Source organism: Lutra lutra, chromosome 5, assembly GCF_902655055.1.
Source record: "Lutra lutra chromosome 5, mLutLut1.2, whole genome shotgun sequence".
Lineage (NCBI taxonomy): Eukaryota > Metazoa > Chordata > Mammalia > Carnivora > Mustelidae > Lutra > Lutra lutra.
In genome coordinates, this window is record NC_062282.1 from 29,339,522 (window position 1) to 29,358,174 (window position 18,653).

General features: G+C 44.8%; 1 protein-coding gene across 2 annotated transcripts in view; it reads left to right on the forward strand.

Moving 5' to 3' along the window:
• SLC1A3 (solute carrier family 1 member 3) overlaps positions 1-2,421 on the forward strand; it is a 77,862-nt gene extending 75,441 nt beyond the window's left edge. For both annotated transcript variants that reach the window (XM_047730732.1, XM_047730733.1), the window contains one exon: positions 483-2,421. In XM_047730732.1, coding sequence (XP_047586688.1) covers positions 483-687 — 205 coding nt within the window. In that variant the 3' untranslated portion in view covers positions 688-2,421. The remainder of the gene's footprint in view (positions 1-482) is intronic.
• Positions 2,422-18,653: the final 16,232 nt, after the last annotated feature.

An 18,653-nucleotide genomic window follows, 5' to 3' on the forward strand; every position in this document is an offset into this window, starting at 1 on the left:
GTCAATTATCATATGGTTTCACTTACTGGTGGAGCATAAGGAATAACATGGAGGACATCAGGAGAAGGAAAGGAAAAATGAATTGGGGTAAAGTGGAGGGGGAGACAAAGCATGAGAGACTGTGGACTCTGAGAAACAAACTGAGGGTTTTGGAGGGGAAGGGGGTGGGGGGTTGGGAGGACATGGTGGTGGGTATTATGGAGGGCACGTATTGCATGGAGCACTGGGTGTGGTGCATAAACAGTGAATCTTGGAATACTGAAAAAAATTAATTAAAAAAAAGTAAAATGAACATTGGTCACCTATGTGCCCTTATAACTCAGTAACTACTGTTTAAACATTCTATGTCTGTTATGTAAGCTCGTGGTTAGTGGATACACCAAGCAGAATTTTAAAAGATGCCTCTAAAGATTTAGCAGCCGGTTCAAAATATGAGCTGAAATCATGTGATGTTCACAGGAGCCCCGTTTTTTCTACCTCAGGGACCGCCTCCGCACCACCACCAACGTGCTGGGAGACTCCCTTGGAGCCGGCATTGTGGAGCACTTGTCGCGACACGAACTGAAGAACCGAGACATGGAAATGGGTAATTCGGTGATCGAGGAGAATGAAATGAAGAAACCATATCAGCTAATTGCCCAGGAAAGCGAGACTGAGAAACCCACTGACAGTGAAACCAAGATGTAGACTAACACACACAAAAAAAATGTTTTCTTGAGCAGCAGGTGTTTGCAAACCATTGTAAAATGTTTCCATCTGTTAAAACTCATTCTCTCCAGGAAGCCCCTTACCTCCCTTTTCCTGCATACTCTGATAGGATTGGGAAGTATTCATCTAAAAACAAGGGAAGATTTTGCGAGTCAGATCAGGTCTTACAGGTTTATGTGGCACACAAAACTGTAAATGTGATTTTTTTATAAGCTAAAGAGTCAAACAAATAGTGGACTAAAACATGCTTTTAAATCAACTTTCAAAAGTTAAAAAACCTTTCAGAATACAATTCAGTTTTAGTATCAAAACAACTTGATAAACTACAATCGGTTATCAATAGGAGAATAGAAGGGGTTTTTTTTTCCCTTTCTCTTCTGATTTGTGTCCTGATTTTATTAATATCAGGGCAGTATGAATACACAGCTAGCACAGCTGTAAGGAGTCACATAAAGTGAAATTTCCATGTGACCATGGGCAAGTTACATCTCTTCTCCAGGCCTCAGTGTTCTCACCTGTAAAATGAGTGAGTTCCCTGGATGCCTTTATGGTCTCTTTTAGCCCAGATATCCTGTGACATCATGAAAGAGCCTGCCCTCTATTCCCCCTTGGAACATCCTGTAGCAAGTATCATTCCATGGAACATGGGACTTTCAGGAAGGACACTTACTGGAAACGAACCTTTCTAAGTAGGGGAGGGTTGGCTGTATGGTTTACCAGGTCCTGTGTCCAAAATATCAGCTATGCAAGTCACCAGGCTGGAGGCCATTCCAGGAGTGGACTAATCCGTGAAACCCTGCTCAGTTCTTCCCAACAGGGGAAGTAGTCCCTTCTTTTCTACTCTTCCCAAACGGAAGGGACTGCTCTGGGAGGGACGTCTCCCACCACTCCTCAACTGACTGTAGACTTTTAGAAAGTAAAATGTAAGACTAGCCACTAGCAAGGCTGCCCATGGTCTTACTATAGAACACTAAAGAGCCAGGTAGGAGAGAACGGAGCATGGTTGACATTATAGAGAGGATTTTAAAGCACCAAGATTATAGATCATCTTTAAGGAAGAATTTAAAACAGGTTCATTTTTTTTTAACCTGAAATACTTTTTCTCTTCAGTTCAAAATCATCCCCAAAGGAAGTTTGCCTATCAACAGAGAAGGTCACTTCTCATATATTTTTTAAAGAAGTCAAATGAATGAGCTCTCTCTCTAATAGAGGGTCCGTGAGCTGGGTGGGTGGTCTCTGATTTGAAAAGGTTTTTGACTATAATCAAAAGTTCTTAGAACGAGAGAAACAAGATATCTCTTTGTGTTAGAATTCCACTTATCAGATCATTCAAAACCTTCAGCTGGAGTGAGGTTTGGTTTTATTTTGTTTGTGTCCCTGAGAGAAATGGTAGAAGATGAATCAGTATAAAGACACTGCCGATGCGGTTCTAAGAAAAAACCAGAAGGGGCATCAGCTGCAGGCAAGGCAGCTCCCAGGTTTAGAGGAGATTGATTTTTTAGCCCCTAAGGAGTTCAAAGACATGGAGTAGGAGCTATCAGACAATACCAGCTGTGTTTGAGTTTCCGTCCGAAAATGGTAGAGAGTGGACTTAATCATGCTAACAGACTGAAAACCTAGACGTACACCCTCCGACATACAATTAGAGAGATTTTTTTGTATAGCTCGTGAGCATTCTCTGTGTACAAAAGTTAACATTAGGCGGTGGTCGAGTAAACGTTTAATGCCGAGGCTCTTTTTGGGAACTACACTACAAAAGTTAATATCCGTGGTTGTCATCTCATGACACCGGTAGAGGAAAACATTAATCATGTCAAATTAATTCTGTTACACAGTGTGATCTTTTTTTATACTAACCATTTCTTACGGAAAGCAAGTCCTCTAGGATGTTCCTCTCGCCGGCCCATCACAGGCTCCACATCTGGGTGTACCCAGTGGGGACTGAGAAGCATTACTTTGTAGATGTATTTTCAATAAAGAAAAAAAAATTAGTTTTACATTATAATTTTGTATGTTGTTGTTATTCTTCTGCCTGAAGAAAAATCCATGTTCCTTCCACAGAAGTATTGTAGTGAGCTCAGGGCAGTGCTGGGAAAGGCTACCATGCAGATTTTTCTAGATGATACTAGGTAACATCATGGAAGGACCAGCTGAGGGAGCCAGTCGTAAGAAAATAAGAGAGGACAAGGGCCCTCCCTGCCCAACTCCTAGAACCAGAGCCAGAAAGGAGAGTTGGTAAAGGAAGCACTTTGCTGTATAGGGCTGCACTTACTTGTCCACATAAATTTCTCAGATAAATTGAATCATTTCCATATGGGGATTGGAAAAGTGTAATGCCACCATTGGCTCTTCCAAAAAAGTAATTTCCTGTCTGGCCTTCAAATTAGGTAGATGTATCTATGTGATTAGTGCTGTCATTTGTGAAAAGAGCAGAGTAAGATCTCAAGGGATGTTTTAGAAGCAGTCCCTGTCCTAGTGAAACCCTTCTGTTCATAAAGAACAACTTTTAGACTACCGCTTTTTCCCCTCAAGCTTTTTAATAAAGAATTGGCAGACGATAATATGGAATGCCCACATTGAAGTTGTGTCTGGGGACTCTTTAATGTGACCCTCTCTTCCTGTAGGTAACAGAGGAGAGGCTCTTACGTAGGGTCTGTAAACCCTTAGGTCATCCATGCGAAGACTTTAGTGAGTTTGCATAGCCCTTGAAATTGTAGGGAAGGTTTTGTGTATTTGCTTTTTTCTGGGGTAGACATTTTGATTTCCATCTATTCCTCTGAATGATTTTATTTTTAACTGAAAATAATATAAAAATTTATTGCCAAGACTGTGAGAGACCTCAGTGAATGGAGAGATATGCAATAGTCTTGGATAGAAAGATTTAATATCATAATGAAGTTAATGCTCGCCAAAATGATCTTTAGACTCATTTACTTTTCAGACTCCGAAAATATTGTCCAGAGAAACACGCAAAGGGAAAACAACCAGGAAGAGGCAAGTTAACACAAATGTCAGGGTAGTCTGAAGGATCTTTCGACCAAAAAATTTACAAATCACTGTTTGACCAGTACATCCTAACTTTTTTCAAGGCATCTGTAAGCTTCAAATAGTTGATTGCAGAAGTGGAAGGAGACTGCTCACAGCCTGAGGGAAGGGAACCAGTCTGGCCACCTTGAGGGGACCCATATCTGTAACCTGTAGGACATTCTGGACACAAAAGCATTCAGGAAAGTGCCACAGAAGATCAGCCCGCTGCCGGAAAGTGCTTCAACAGCCTTTTTCTCACTTCTGTGGCGGAAGCTGGATTTTGCCCCCTACCCCTAACCCTCCACAGGGCAAGCCTGGGAAGCCGGTCATCTGCCTCTGGGAGGTCTGTGGAGATGCCCTTACCGTTCAGGGAGAGAGCAGCTCTGTCAAGGTGTGACTGTACGACCTGTTTGGGGTGGGGGTAGGTGGGGTGCAGAAGATGATGGGGAAGGAACAACCGAACATTTTTCAGGCTAACTTTTTAAAAATGTTTCTGATGAGTAAATATATTTCTAACGAACTTTTTAAATCCTACACTTGGAGAAGTTGGGAATCTGTGTGTTTTTCCCTTTCTCGTATTTATCCCTTCAGCACCACTGTCTCACCCCCAGCAGGATTCCCTTTCCCAAGTTAAATAGTTTCACTCTCCAAATAAAACCCTTTTTTGTTGTCTTTATTCATACACACCATGTTGAAAACAGAGATTTTAGTGCTGTTAATTGCGCGGGTCTGAAGGGAGCTTAGAGGAAGGGCTCCATTCCCTCTGCATGCGAGCCCAGGGAAGAGCATCCGGCGGAGGAGGGGCGGGGGGGAGGGGGGCGCGGGGGGCCCTCTTTCCCGGCTGCCGCTGGGCACTTGACCGAGGCTGCTGTCAATCATCCGGCCTCCGCGGCGGCGCGAAGCCTCTGCTCCCACCCGGGTGGTCCCCGAACTGGGGCAACAATGACCTGCTCTGTGTGGCCTGTTCCCGGGGACCAGAACAGTTGGGAGGTGTCACGCCGAAAGCAGGCTCCGAATGAATAAGCTGATGGAAAAAGAGCAAGGCAGCAAGAGCGAAGGAAGCTGATGGGCAGCTTCTAAGAGGGAAAGTGGGAAATGAATCCCTGGGAGAAATGAAGCTGGGGCTGGTTGGGGCGATACCCATGACAGCCAGCAGGGGGAGCCCGGAGCTCTTTGCGGGGAGGCGGGGGTTGGGGGGCAAGGGCTAAACGTCCTCTTGAAAAGAATTCTCTTGATAAGCACATAAGGAATTCCAAGGTTTGCAGAGCAGAAGGAGGATAAATATGAGAAAGCCATCAAGCTGTTAAAATTTTTTTCAGTGCACCCATTTCCCTTTTCTCTCTATTCATCCTGCTTCTCCAGTAGTCTCTCCCAGGAACCCCTTCCTTTCTGGGTGTTACTCACCCTTTTGTCTCCTTGTGACCTGCCGCTCTCCCCTCCCAGAGCTTTTTTTGCTATCCTGTTCTAAATTCTCATCTTCAACACTTATTTTTCCCAGGCACATACAAGAGCCTCGAAAGCGGGATGGTAACATTTTCCACCGCATTTCCCTCATCACAGCCGCAAAACTCTTGTCTCAACCTTCAATCTGGAAAGTCACATTTTACTGAATCTGCACATACAAGTAGGGTGGTCAGATAAAATTCAAGACATCCAGTTAGATTTGAATTTCGGATAAGTAACAGTGTTTCAGTATCAGTATTAAATAATGATGTTTTAGTGTAAGTTCATCCTGAAATATTGCATGGGGCAACCTATATTTTTGTTAATCTAACAACCCTACATATAAGCGAAATGAAGAATTCAAGACAATTTATGTTTGCCTCCATAAAGTGATGCTGTAGAGAAAGTTTGTGTGATTTTAGTAAAAATGATCGTCCTAACTTTAAAGTTCTCTCTACAAACAAAAATACTGCTTTAAAAGGCAGTCCGGATCTGGGACATTCATTTCCCATTGTTTATTTGCTCTGGGGACATTGTCACTTATTATGTGTTTGTAAATCTTGTGGCTCCCTTTCAAAAGCCTGATCAATCACCTTTAAGAATTCACAGACCAGTCTTGGGATGCCTGGGTGGCTCAGTCAGTTGAATGTCCTACTCTTGATTTCAGCTCAGGTCATGAACTCAGGGTCATAGATGGAGCCCCTTATTGGGCTCCCCGATCAACAGGGAATCTGCCTGGGATTCTCTTCCTCTGCCCCTGCATCTCCCACTCCACAATCTCTCTTTAAAAAAAGAAAAAAAAAAAAAAAGACTTCACAGAGCCACCTTTTTTTTTTTTTTAGATTTTATTTATTTATTTGACAGACAGAGATCACAAGTAGGCAGAGAGGCAGGCAGAGAGAGAGAGAGGAAGAAGCAGGCTCCCTGCTGAGCAGAGAGCGCAATGCGGGACTCGATCCCAGGACCCTGAGATCATGACCTGAGCTAAAGGCAGAGGCCTTAACCCACTGAGCCACCCAGGTACCCTCACAGAACCATCTTAAATATATTAAATACCATTTCAGATATCTATGCTTAAAATATTTTAAGATTCACATCTGTTTTTCTTTTCTTCTCATTCCTTTTTTTTTTTCCTTTTTCTTACTCCTTCCTCTTGACCACCACGCCCTGCCCCAACATAGAATATTTTCTGTAATCCATTACAGGGCTGAAAATTTTTTTCCAATGGTGGACACATTTTTTTCATTTGGGGTGCTCCTTTTAGGAAAGTGCCCATATTTTTTTCATACTGAGCTATTCAAAGACCATCACTTTCTAGTCATTGTACATTTGGGAATGAGGCATTTTTCAAAGTTTCTTCAGGGCACTCCAGCTTCCAAGGATAGGCATCATTCCCACAAAAGCCCCTTCTTTAAACCACAGGCTGAGGCTTATGAAAAGCAGGGCCCCACGGATACTGCAGAAGGACAAAACATGCCCCTAAAAACCATAAACTCTTTCCCAATCATCGCATAGGCTCATGTTAAAGATAATACTGAGTCTCCAGGAAGATGGTGTCAGATGACAATTTGTGAATTTCTTTTTCCAACTCTGTAGGTTCAGAGGATCATAAAAGGCCTGAAGGCAGCCAGCCAGGAGCCTGCAGACATGGCAGGAGAAAATAAAGACCATCCAGGGATCAGCTTAGCCATGAAAGGAACTGATGATGGGTCTGCCCTGGGGAGAACTTAGCACTCACAGACTCTGTCAACAACACCAGTCTGAAAAGTGTCACCAAATTCCACTGCCTTGGCACTGTCGGACCTCTGTGAAGCATTGTGTCATTTAAGTTGATGGTGAGCTATTAGCCAAAGAAGTAGAAAACAAACCCGAGAAAGTCCACATGCGAGTTAGAAAACTAACACAACTAGACTAAAAATAGCTTCATGCGCCCTAAAACCTGAAGGCCTTCTGATTCAGAGCGGTGGTTCCCTGCAGACTTGTACACAGTGCTGGGCTGAATCCACACTTGCTACAGCTGAACCCTCCAGCATTTTCAACAGGGGCCCTGGGTCATCTCCATTAACCCGGGAACATCATCTATTAACTTCGTGGTAATGATGGTTCTAGAACAGATTCACCGGGCAGGTGGAGAGAAGAGCAGACTTAGACAAGAGAAAGGAATTTTATTCTCTCACTTGCTTTCAACCAACTGTGGGACCTTGACCTTGACTTTTGCCCTTGGCTGTACATGTGGGGAGTTGGATGAAACCCACAATCTTCAAAGTAATGTCCCTTTCAAGTTTCTGTATATTGGCATAATATAAGTGTCATAATGGGGTTCTGTGGTCAGTTAAGCTTGACAAATTATAGATTAAACTTAAGCTTCCTCGTTGTCAATGAATATAATGATACCTTTTTCATGACGATGTAATGAGAATTAAACAGATAATAATAGAACACCACCAGCGTGGTTTCGGGCACTTAGATTCTTAAGATGTTTAGGACAAAACTGGCTCAGTGAAGGAGGAAGAGGGTGGGGGGGCAGGAGAAAGGGAGAGTGTTTCCCAGCTCCATCTGGGCCCACTGTGAGCAGGATGGAACTCCCCCGGGAGGCCAAGAGGCCAGGAGGCCCTAGACCTACATCGTCTGGGAGGGGAGCTGTGGGGAGGCCCGTCACCCCTGGAAACTGGCACCAGGAGAAACCCGCAGACCTCCGCACAGAGGGGTCTGGGCCTCTGCGCCGGGGCGGACCCGCAGGCCTGCCAGTCTCCTCCGTGGGCTTTTGTTCGGCCCCGCTCTCCCAGCAGCACCACACTGCATGGTGGTTTTGTGAAGGGCACAATTCAACACTCTGAGGAGACCACCCAGCTTCCTCCTGAGTCTCCCAGAGAACAAAAGTGCCCCTCTGTGTGCCAGGGACCTCCCCTTCTGCCAGGCCTCCTTCCATCCTCCGCCTCCCTGCCAAGGGGAAATGGAGAGGCAGTCAGGCCCTCACTCTGTGGGAACCCAGGGGATGGCTTGCTAATGAGCAGTCCCGGCCGGCCGGGACAAACATGGTACCTGGGATGCTGCTGCCACCCTGTGGCAAAGGTCTTTCTCCGAGCTCCTCGTGGCTACTCCTGACCAGACTGCCTGGAAACAGCATGGACCTGAAACTCATCCCTGATTGATTCAAGCAAAGGCCATAGAAAGAGAAAATAGTTCAGAAGTCTGAAGCAAAAACTTGAAGCATTCTGTGTCTCCAGAGTGATCCTCCAAGTGTGGTCCCCAGACCAGAAGTTACTAGAGCTTACTAGAAATGCAAATTCTCAGATTCCCACCCTAGACCTACATAATCAGAAACTCGGAGGCTGGTATCATTTATTTACAAATAAATTCCAATAAACACGCTGCCTGTCTTAACAAGCCATCGGGGTGGTTCTGAGGTACACCAGAGGTTGAGAACCACTCGTCTAGAGTCCAAAAAGAAACGGACTTTGGCATCGACAGACTGTCTTAATCCTGGCTTTGCTTACGAGCTATGTGACCTTGGCCAAGTCGTTTAACCTCTCCATGCTTCGTTTTGTTCAATAATCATTCCTATTTTCAAGGATTATTGAAGATTAGGTAAGAAACAAAGGTTAAGTCACTGACATTGGGGCGCCTGGGTTGCTCAGCCAGTTAAGGGACTGTCTTAGGCTCAGGTCATGATCCCAGAGTCCTGGGATTGAGCCATGCCTGGGGCTCTCTGCTCAGAGGGGAACCTGCTTCTCTCTCTCCCCCTACCTGCCCCTCCCCCTGCTTGTGCTCTCTCTCTCTCTCTCAAATAAATAAATAAAATCTTTAATAAATAAAGTCACTGACATATATACATGCTCAATAAATGGTTTGGGATGTTATTATAATGGGGTCATAAATTTGTTTGCACTACACTAGATTATCCAGAGAAAATGAAGTTCTCTCCTTTATTTAACATTTATTTATAGGAAGCCAACATAGTAAGGGGTAATACAGACCCAAGAATGTACAAATAAATTCCAATAAACACGCACCGTAACGGATTAGACAGTATACTCTCCAAAAGTTATATGTGGAAACCCTAACTTCTTTTTTTTTTTTTAAGATTTTATTTATTTGATAGAGATCACAAGTAGATGGAGAGGCAGACAGAGAGAGAGAGGGGAAGCAGGCTCCCCGCTGAGCAGAAAGCCTGATGTGGGGCTCGATCCTAGGACCCTGGGATCATGACCCGAGCCGAAGGCAGAGGCTTTAACCCACTGAGCCACCCAGGTGCCCCGAAACCCTAACTTCTAATGTGACTGTATTTGAAGAGAGGGCTTTTAGGAGGTAATTAAAGTTAAATGAGGTGATAAGAGTAGGTCCTTAATTTGACAGGATCAGTGGTCCTCTCTCCGTGCACACACACCGAGGAAAGGCCCCATGGAGCCCCAGGGTGAAGGCTGCCATCTGCAAGCCAGGAAGAGAGCCCTCACCAGGACCCGAGCATGTGGGCACCCTGAGCTCGCACGTCTGATCTCCAGAACTGTGATAAAAAAGATGTCTGTCGTTTAAGTCACTCAGTCCGTGGTATTTTGTTATGGCAGCCCAGGCTGACTAAGACAATGGGTGAAGTTGCAATCGCTGTTATAAAGAACAAAAAAGCTGGAAAGAGCCCAGAGAGCTCTCAGAGCACTATTTAAATGGGGTGCTCAGGGAAGGATTCCCGAGGAGGCTTTCTTTTAGGAAAGACCTGAAAGGAGTGAGAGATCAAGCCCAGGGTCCTCCGATGACCTCAGTGTGTAGAGCAAACTGTGTGGAAGGAAAACCTGGAGGCCAGAAGGAAAGGACAAAAAGGAGGGTCAGAGAGGGGTTGACAGAGAGTCCCCTGGCAGCGTCTTGCAGCCCTCTGTGAGGACTGTGGGTTTTATTCTAGGTGTGATGGGATGCCACTGGGGGTTTGAGAGGCCAGAGATCCTTTATTTTATCTCTAACATATCTCTTTGCCCTTCAGGATTAACAATCCTAGCGCTTGCCCATCTAAATAGTCTCCTTTAGGTAACTCGGCTACCTTCTATTTAAATGCTTGGCATCTTTCAGGACAGTCCTCTGGATTTCCCATTCCCTTCCCTCCTCTCCACACTCTTCACCCAACTCCAGAACTCATTCCCATGAAGGCAGGGTCCCTGTCAGACCTGCTGGCTCTCAACCTGATATCCACACCACACAGAAAATGAGAGGGTTCTCAGCCATGCAAATTCTACCCTCTTTTGTGCAGAGCCGCCCAAAACAGGGAAGGAGAGGGGTCAGAGCTTTCTCCCACATGTGCTCCTCAGCTTATAGAACACCTGCTCTTGGGTGTCCCTTGTTTTCCAGCCCCCTATGGATGGAAGAGAGGTTTTTGCCACCCACTTCTCTTCCTGCATGAGCCTCACAAAGGAAAACCCTATGGTCTTTTTCACTGGCCTGGATCTCAATAAGCTAAGGAAGGAGATGAGGGAACTTAGAAAAGCTCTCTTCACAATGCCTGTTGTCAACTCTATTGCTTTGAAATAAGACTCTATTTTTTTTTTTATTTATTTGACAGACAGAGATAACAAGTAGGCAGAGAGGCAGGCAGAGAGAGAGCGAGAGGAGGAAGCAGGCTCCCTGCAGAGCAGAGAGCCCTATGTGGGGCTCGATCCCAGGACCCTGGGATCATGACCTGAGCCGAAGGCAGAGGCTTTAATCCACTGAGCCACCCAGGTGCCCCAAAATAAGACTCTGTTTTGAAAATCACAACCCAAATACTATCTATTTCTTACTGTAGTAATTTCCCTAATTTCTTGAGACAGATGAGGACCCTTGGCTGGGTCCTCATCTATATAGAAATCTATTTAGAAAAGCAAGAGAGAAAAATCACATCAATTTTTCCCATCAAAATATTAGATAGTAATTATTATTATTATTACAAAAATTAAGCCCAGGGGCAGGGAAATCCTCACTGGGGTTCTTTATCATTTGATGGATTTTTCCTGTGTCTCTTGAAAGACTAATTTTTTTTTTTTTTACTTGTACTTAAGAAATCCTTATTTCTCTCTCTCAGATGTATTCATTCATGAAGTTACAACTACTTTGGGCCTTTATGTCTGGCCTAGGTTTTTCTCCCATTTTCCCCTCTCTTTCCCCCATTTGTCTCTCTCATGAGGTTGTGACTTGCCCCAGGTCACACTTCAGGGTCATCCTGGACCTCTTCACTGCATTTTAGAGGCCCCATGAAGCCCCATGGGGAAAGACTAAGGTTCGGTGCTTGGAAAAAAAGCTGAGGAGTTCGAGAGCTCAGACACCGTCCAGGAACCCACCTCATGGCTTCTAGCCCCTGTGGAGTCAGATATTTCCCCCAGGCAAGAGCCCTCTTGAAGTGGAAAGAAGACGTGAAGTAAAAAGGAGGGAAATGTTTTTCAAATTAACTCCTCCCACCCACCCACCCCCCAAAATCAAGGAAAACCCTGACATAGGAACAAGGTCACCATTTATTAGGTGTTTCCTGCCTAAGGGAAATCCGAGACTGGGATGACCATACAACCCCTCAGAGGCCCTTGCTGGATGACATCAAGGAGTCACTCCTAGCAGAACAGAAAAGACTCCCCTACCCACCTGTCTCAAACTCTCAGACTCCAAGCAGACATCACCTTGCTCCCACCTTGTCGCCTTGTCACAGCTACGCACTTAGGAGACAGTGAGCCACCCGAGAATGCCTCCAGCAACCACCAGTTCAAACCACGCTCCTCCACTTATGTACTGTGTATCCTTGGGACAGTAATTTCACTTCTCTAAACCTAAGGTCTCCTCCTCTGGTGAAGTACCCGCCGCATTGGGGAGTTTTATGGGGATTTAATTAGGTAATACTTAGCTGACACCCAGCACATACACGTGGTCAATATGCTGTAGCAATATCTGGGGCTGAAAATCAGCACAGCAGGACAAACTGACCGGCTCTTTGCTGCTGTGTCCCTTCTGATTAGTCGGCATCCGTGCTTTAGCAATGGTAAAGGAGCTTCACCATCACCTTTGGCTACTGTTATACTGATGTTACTACTACGTTTGTTTCACACAGTGTGTGTAGGCTGGCTTTATCTGGAGAGAGAGAGAGAGAGAAGGATCCTGCCACAGGATGGCAGCAAATAACCTCCGAAGTCGTTTCCAGCTCCAAAATTTGACAAGTCTGAGAAAACACTCTCTAGCTGAAATCCAGCTGGGCAGAAGAGGATTGGGTTGTCACAGAAGCCCATTATCGGAGCCAGAAGCATCGTTCTCTGCTCATTCCCATCCAGGCAGGAATCCGCAGGAGTCTGGGGCTCTGTTCCCGAGGCTCAGACGATTTGTCCACATCCCTGCTTTCCTTCTCTTTAATCTTCTGCTCCCCCTTGATTGCATGCAATCGCTGTCTTTCTCCGTGCCCGGAAGCAATGCCCCCCACAGGCCAGGCTCGGGATCCTGGAACGTTCTCTTCCAACCTGGACTTGGCAATTCAGGCTCCCGCTTATCTGCAGAGGATCAGACCACAAAGTCCTGGGTCTGTCGACTAACCGACCGCACATACGTATGTATTGAACACAAGCATATCCAGGTGGTGAAGAAGGGAGGTGCCATGAGTGCTGTGGAGATGGACCACACCTCCCTCGTACAGAGTTGGAATCCTGGTTCTTTATTTCCTCACTGTGTGACCTTGGGAAAGTTTGGCCCCCTCTCTGGGGGTCATTCCTGTCATCTGTAAAATGGAGATATACCAGCATCTACCTTGCCGTGCAGGCTGCAAGCTAGGGGATCATGCAGACATAGAGCAGCTACTCACCAAACAATAGGCATTATCATAAAACAGAGTCCAGGAATTTATGATCTCATGGGGGAGGAGAGCTAGAAATACATCACGAGAAAACAATGCCAGTGGTAGTATGGATTCTTGGGCCAGGGGTTCTGGGTCCCTTCCTCATGTAACGTAGCTGTGAAGCTCTCACAGACTTTAAAAAAAAAAAATCTATCTAAGCAACTCCATTAAAAAACAAATCACAATACCCCAGTAATTAGTATCTGTTCCTCTGAATATCAAAAATTCCGTCTTTCCAGCTCCTTCCTCAGTATGTCCAGGGGATCATGGCTAGAGTTCTCTTGATGGGATGCCTGACCCTTAGTCCGATGCTCTTCCGTAATTGTGCAGTAATTCAAGAATATTTGGGGCAACTACTGTTTACCAGTCAAGCACAGTTCCTAGTGAAGAGAATCATTAAACGAGTAATAATATCCATGTAATCTGTACGAGGAGAGACTCAGAGGAATTCCAGGGAACGTATCCTTGTAAAGTGGACACGTCTTCCTCTCCTGGAACCTCCAAGAGGTTTCCCTCACTCTGCCTCTGAATGCAATGACGCCTGCACTCAGGGTTACTCTATCTGTAAATCACTGTTCTTAGCATGAATCCCCCTTCCGCAGCAGAATGCCCTCATTTAGTTTAACCATAAAGTTCTCTACCCACGTGGAATATAAAACCCTTCAAGCATAGAAGGGGAAGGCATATCTTGAAAATCTCTTATGTACCAGGCACCTCACAAACAGTCCTGTGAGACAGCATTATTACAACCATTTTATGTAGGAGAAAGTTGAGCTTTCAGAGAATAAACAACTTTTTTTTTTAAAAGAGATGGATGGGGGCGCCTGGGTGGCTCAGTGGGTTAAAGCCTCTGCCTTCGGCTCAGGTCATGATCCCAGGGTCCTGGGATCGAGCCCCGCATCGGGCTCTCTGCTCAGCGGGGAGCCTGCTTCCTCCTCTCTCTCTGCCTGCCTCTCTGCCTACTTGTGATTTCTGTCTGTCAAATAAATAAATCTTTAAAAAAAAAAGAGAGATGGATGATGGGGAGGGGCAGAGGGAGAGGGAGAGAAAGAATCTTAAGCAGGCTCCACGCCCAGTGCAGAGCCCATCACGGGACTTCAGCTCACAACCCTGAGATCATGACCTGAGCTAAAAATCAAGAGACAGGTGCTTAACCGACTGAGCCACCCAGGTGCCCCAGCAAATATGTAACTTAAAGCAAAGTTGCAGCTGGAGTCCAGGTCCATATCCAAAGCAATGGCTTTCTCCCTTAGAGTACTCTAACCCTAGAAATTAACTCTGATCAAGCGATGCAAACCCGGGGCTTCATCTGAAACATACTGGGGGATAATCTCCTAGGTCACTGTTTTTCAAACTGTGGGTCATCAGTTTGGTGGATACCAGCTAGCTTTTTTATTTTTTTATTATTTTTTTATTTTTCTCAGTGTTCCAAGCATTTTTTAATGGAAGGATAGAAGAGAAAATATCAGTGCCTTACACGTTGTGTTGTTTCAGGAAAGTTTTATTTGAATCATGTGCAGATACAGGCTTGCATCCTGCATAAATTACAGTTCATGATTTAAAAGTTTAAAGGTACATTTCTAAGACTTTGCTGATCAATAATCAATCAATACCTTTTTACTTCATGAACTCAAGGTTTTAAGTGCTTTTTGGTTTCCACAACTGACCACCCTTGAGGAACTTTTATTTTCCATATGGAAATGTTTCCTTAGGAAGTGACGATGTGGACTTTCATGTTAAAGATCCAAGTGCTCTACCACTACCCAGTTTCCAAATTCAGTTCTGGGCTCTGTTAATACACGTTCCTCTGACCTAGCCCTCTACAGTCTCTCAACATGTGGATGTATTGGAGGATGGATTCCATAATCAGGTTAAATTTCTCTTGGAGAGTCATATCTGATGGTGCTTCTTGCCCAAATGATAAATTAAGTCCAGTCTGGCACTTAGCTCTGGACACACAATGAAGGGATGAAAGTCCTTGTTAGCACTGACATCTGGTGGTCATCCAGGGGTCAGCACCGCAGTATCTTGAACTCAAAAGTGTTAACATGGGAACCAGGTAACAATCCTAACTGTAGCAGAATTAATTCCTCATATTCCACATCCCCCCACCCCCACACACACACCCGCATCACTTCCCTTCTTGTAGCTGGACACAGCAGGGAGGAGGAAACAACAGGAACTTAGAGGCAAACATAACCAACGGTCCCTCGCCCATCACAAGATCCTGGGTAAAACTCTCAACCTCATCTGCAAAATGGGGATAAGAAAACAACCCCCCACAGTGGGCATGGGGGTGTCTTATTTTATTCAATGCTCAAAACAACTCCTTTGGTGGTAAATTCCAGTACTTATTAAACATCCAAAAAAAATGGGTTCTGCCCCTTTCATCATTTATATAAGGCACTCACCAATTGTCCTATAAAATCTAGATTCCTATTTCCTTTCTATCATTGCTTGCTGCTTCCTCCATACTCCATTAAAAGAATAGCAAAGCTTTATGAAGAGCTTGCCTTGTGCCAGGCATTGTTCTAAGATTTACGTGGTTAAATCAAGTCCTGTCAGCCCTCTGAAATGGAAACTATTATCCCCCCATTTTACTGATGAGGAAAATGAGGTGTGGTGAATTTAAGTAGGTTTCCCAAGGCCAGAAGCTGTGACTAACAAGTTTGTTTGTTTGTTTGTTTGTTTGCTCGCTTGCTTGTTTGAAAGCGGGGAGGAGCAGAGAGAGAGGAAGAAAGAAGCCCTAAGCAGACTCCCTATCTCAGGACCCTGAGGTCATGATCTGAGCAGAAACCAAAAGTCAGACACTTACCCAGCAGCCACCCAGGCACCCACTGGAACTAAAATTTTTAATTCAACAGTGTGGGTCCAGCAACATACTCTTAACCTTTCAGCCAAATTTGGCTCTTTGCTGCCCTTATAATAATAGCTAATTAGTGAGCGATTACTACGCACTGAGCTCTTCATATAGATGGTCTCGTCTAATCCTTATTAAAACTCCGTAAGATAATTATTATCATTACCCCCCATTCTACAGATGAGAAAACTAGGTCAAATAACTCGCGTGAGGTTGCAAAACTAACCAAAGGTGAAGTTGGAATTCCAATAAGATGATGCGATTCTAGAGCCTTCCGTCTCAACCACACTTCTCCTTTAGGGCTTCATGTTTTCCAGCCTCCCAAACTGCTTGTGAGCTCCTCCCGGGCAGAGCACTCTCTGCCTGCGGAAGATACTCCCTCACCAGGTGGTCATGATGGGGTTAGTGATCATGGCCAGTGGGTAACGGGAGTCTGGTCCAGCCTTCATGACTGCAGAGTAACGCAGCCACAGGAGAGAGAAATACAGAAAGCCCAGGTGACTGTCAGGGTGTGTCTAGTCCAGTGTCTGAAGGCAGAGTGACAGCAGAACTGAGACTAAACAAGTCCGCAATTCACCAGCATCATCTTCCCCTTGATGGATTCCAAATGGCCCGTGTTAGCCCCTGTCTGAGTACTACCCTCTTGCTCTTTCAGTGCATCTCCATCGATGGGTTACAGTCATTCTCGGTGAGATAATTCCACAGAGACTGCCCTGAGACCTATGGATTCCTGACACTAACTATTGGTTTTCCCCCCACCCCTCGACCTTCTCCACCACCCCTCCCCATCTACCCCCCTCCCATCCCCGTTGCTGTGGCAATCAAAAATGCCCTCCCACATTTCTAAATGTCCCTTGAGAAGAACCTTTCCTTGGTCAAGAACCAGTATAGCTGAAAGGTGGTTTTACTCTAGATGGAATATAATTGCCCTAAATCAGGCATTCCCAATGTTTATGGAATTTTGATATTCCATCTCTAATACCCTTGCTTGTCAGTTACCTATCATCGTAATCTCCTCCCAGCCTGGTGCTGTGTTCCGTCTTGTAAGATACATGATCTTGTAGAAGATCCTATTTTCCTTCATGAAATCACAGAAACCAGACCATTAATTTTGTACTGCCTTCTGGGTCTTTCAGCAGTGCAGTTGATTGGGTGTGTCTATATTTGTATGCAAATTATATATATATATATATATATATATATATATATATATATAATAAACAAACATGTACAACACAAAAACAATTCAATGACTTTTTTAAAAATTGAGAACTTCATGATACTTTTGATATAAGAGGTCCCCCTCACCGGGGTGTTACGTAGAAAAAAAGGACGGGTTGGGAGGAATCATTGGCCCCAGTGCATGGGGACAGCCATCGGACAACCCAGTCCTTGGGTAGTTGTTTTCTCTTTGTTAATAAGCTGTATTATTTTCTTTTTGCTGCTGCAACAACTTACCATAAACTTAATGGCTTAAAACAAATTTATTCTCTTACAGTTCTAGAGATGAGAAGTCTAAAATCAAGGTGTTAACTGGACTGCATTCCTTCTGCAATTTATGTTCTTGCCTTTTTCAGTTTCTAGATGCCATCTGCATTCCCTGGCTGGTGCTCCTTCCTGGCATCTCTCCAACCTCGTACTTCCATCAACATATCACCTGCTGCTCACTCTAATCTTGCCTTCCTCTTGGAAGGACACCTGTGATTGTACTGGGTCTACCCAGACAATCCAGCATGATTTCATCATCTCAAGATCATTAACAAAGTTCCTTTTACCACATCAGGTGACATGTTCATAGGGTCCTGGGATTGGACGTGGACTTCCTTGGGTGACCATGACTCAGCCTGCAGTAGACGCCAAGACCAGGTTTCCTCCCATGAGAGGTTTTCCAGCTTAAGGCTCTTCTTCTCTAACAGAATGGTACTTAGAAGCTCCATAAAGCCCAGGCTCCATATCCATGAAACAAACCTTTATTCTCTACAGTCAAGCAGGATGGCATAGTGTTTTAGGATCAAAGGACAGGAATTCTGAGCTGGCCTTTGTCACCTTTTATCCGCTGGATCACTAAGCTTCAGTTTCCTTGCGTGTGAAATGGAAACACCACCTGCTCTCAGGGTTAACATGAGGATTGGAGATCGGCTCTGAAAAGGGCCTGGAACATGGTAGGACCTCCAGGAGACCCTCTTGGGGGAAGTGCACCGGAGCTACCCAGCAATAGCACTGTCATGATGAGTCTGCCCATGGTAGGGATGAAGGGTGAGGCAAGGAGGAAGAACCCAGAGAAAAGAAAATGTTGGTCATAGGACAAGAATGAGGTCAACCTATCCTTCTTTTTCTACTTGACCCACCTTGTAATGACAATAAAAATATCTTTCTGCTTTTACATTACCCATTGTTAACATCAAATATATAAGCACTAGACATCAGGTCTGTGTTGGGAGCAAATTGCTAGCCTCAAGGGGAATGCCTTCCATACTTTGAAGACGGTGCTGGGATTTGGGAAACTTAGAAGTTAGGTTGAATATTCAACATTGCTCATACCCAATTGGACTGAAAAAGCAAAAATCCTTAACTGATTCGTGGTCTCAGTTGTCTTCTCTGTAATTGAGGATTTGGGGGGAAAATGCCTCTCTAACTGGATAGAACACAGAGGAACCTCAGAAAATTTCATTAATGAATATGCCTTTCATCTTTATATTTTGAAGGATAATCATGTCTTTAACTCGGAACTTGTGTCTAAGAAATTGGTGTCAGCACATGAAAGAGTTAACTATGGTATTCTGTTACGAA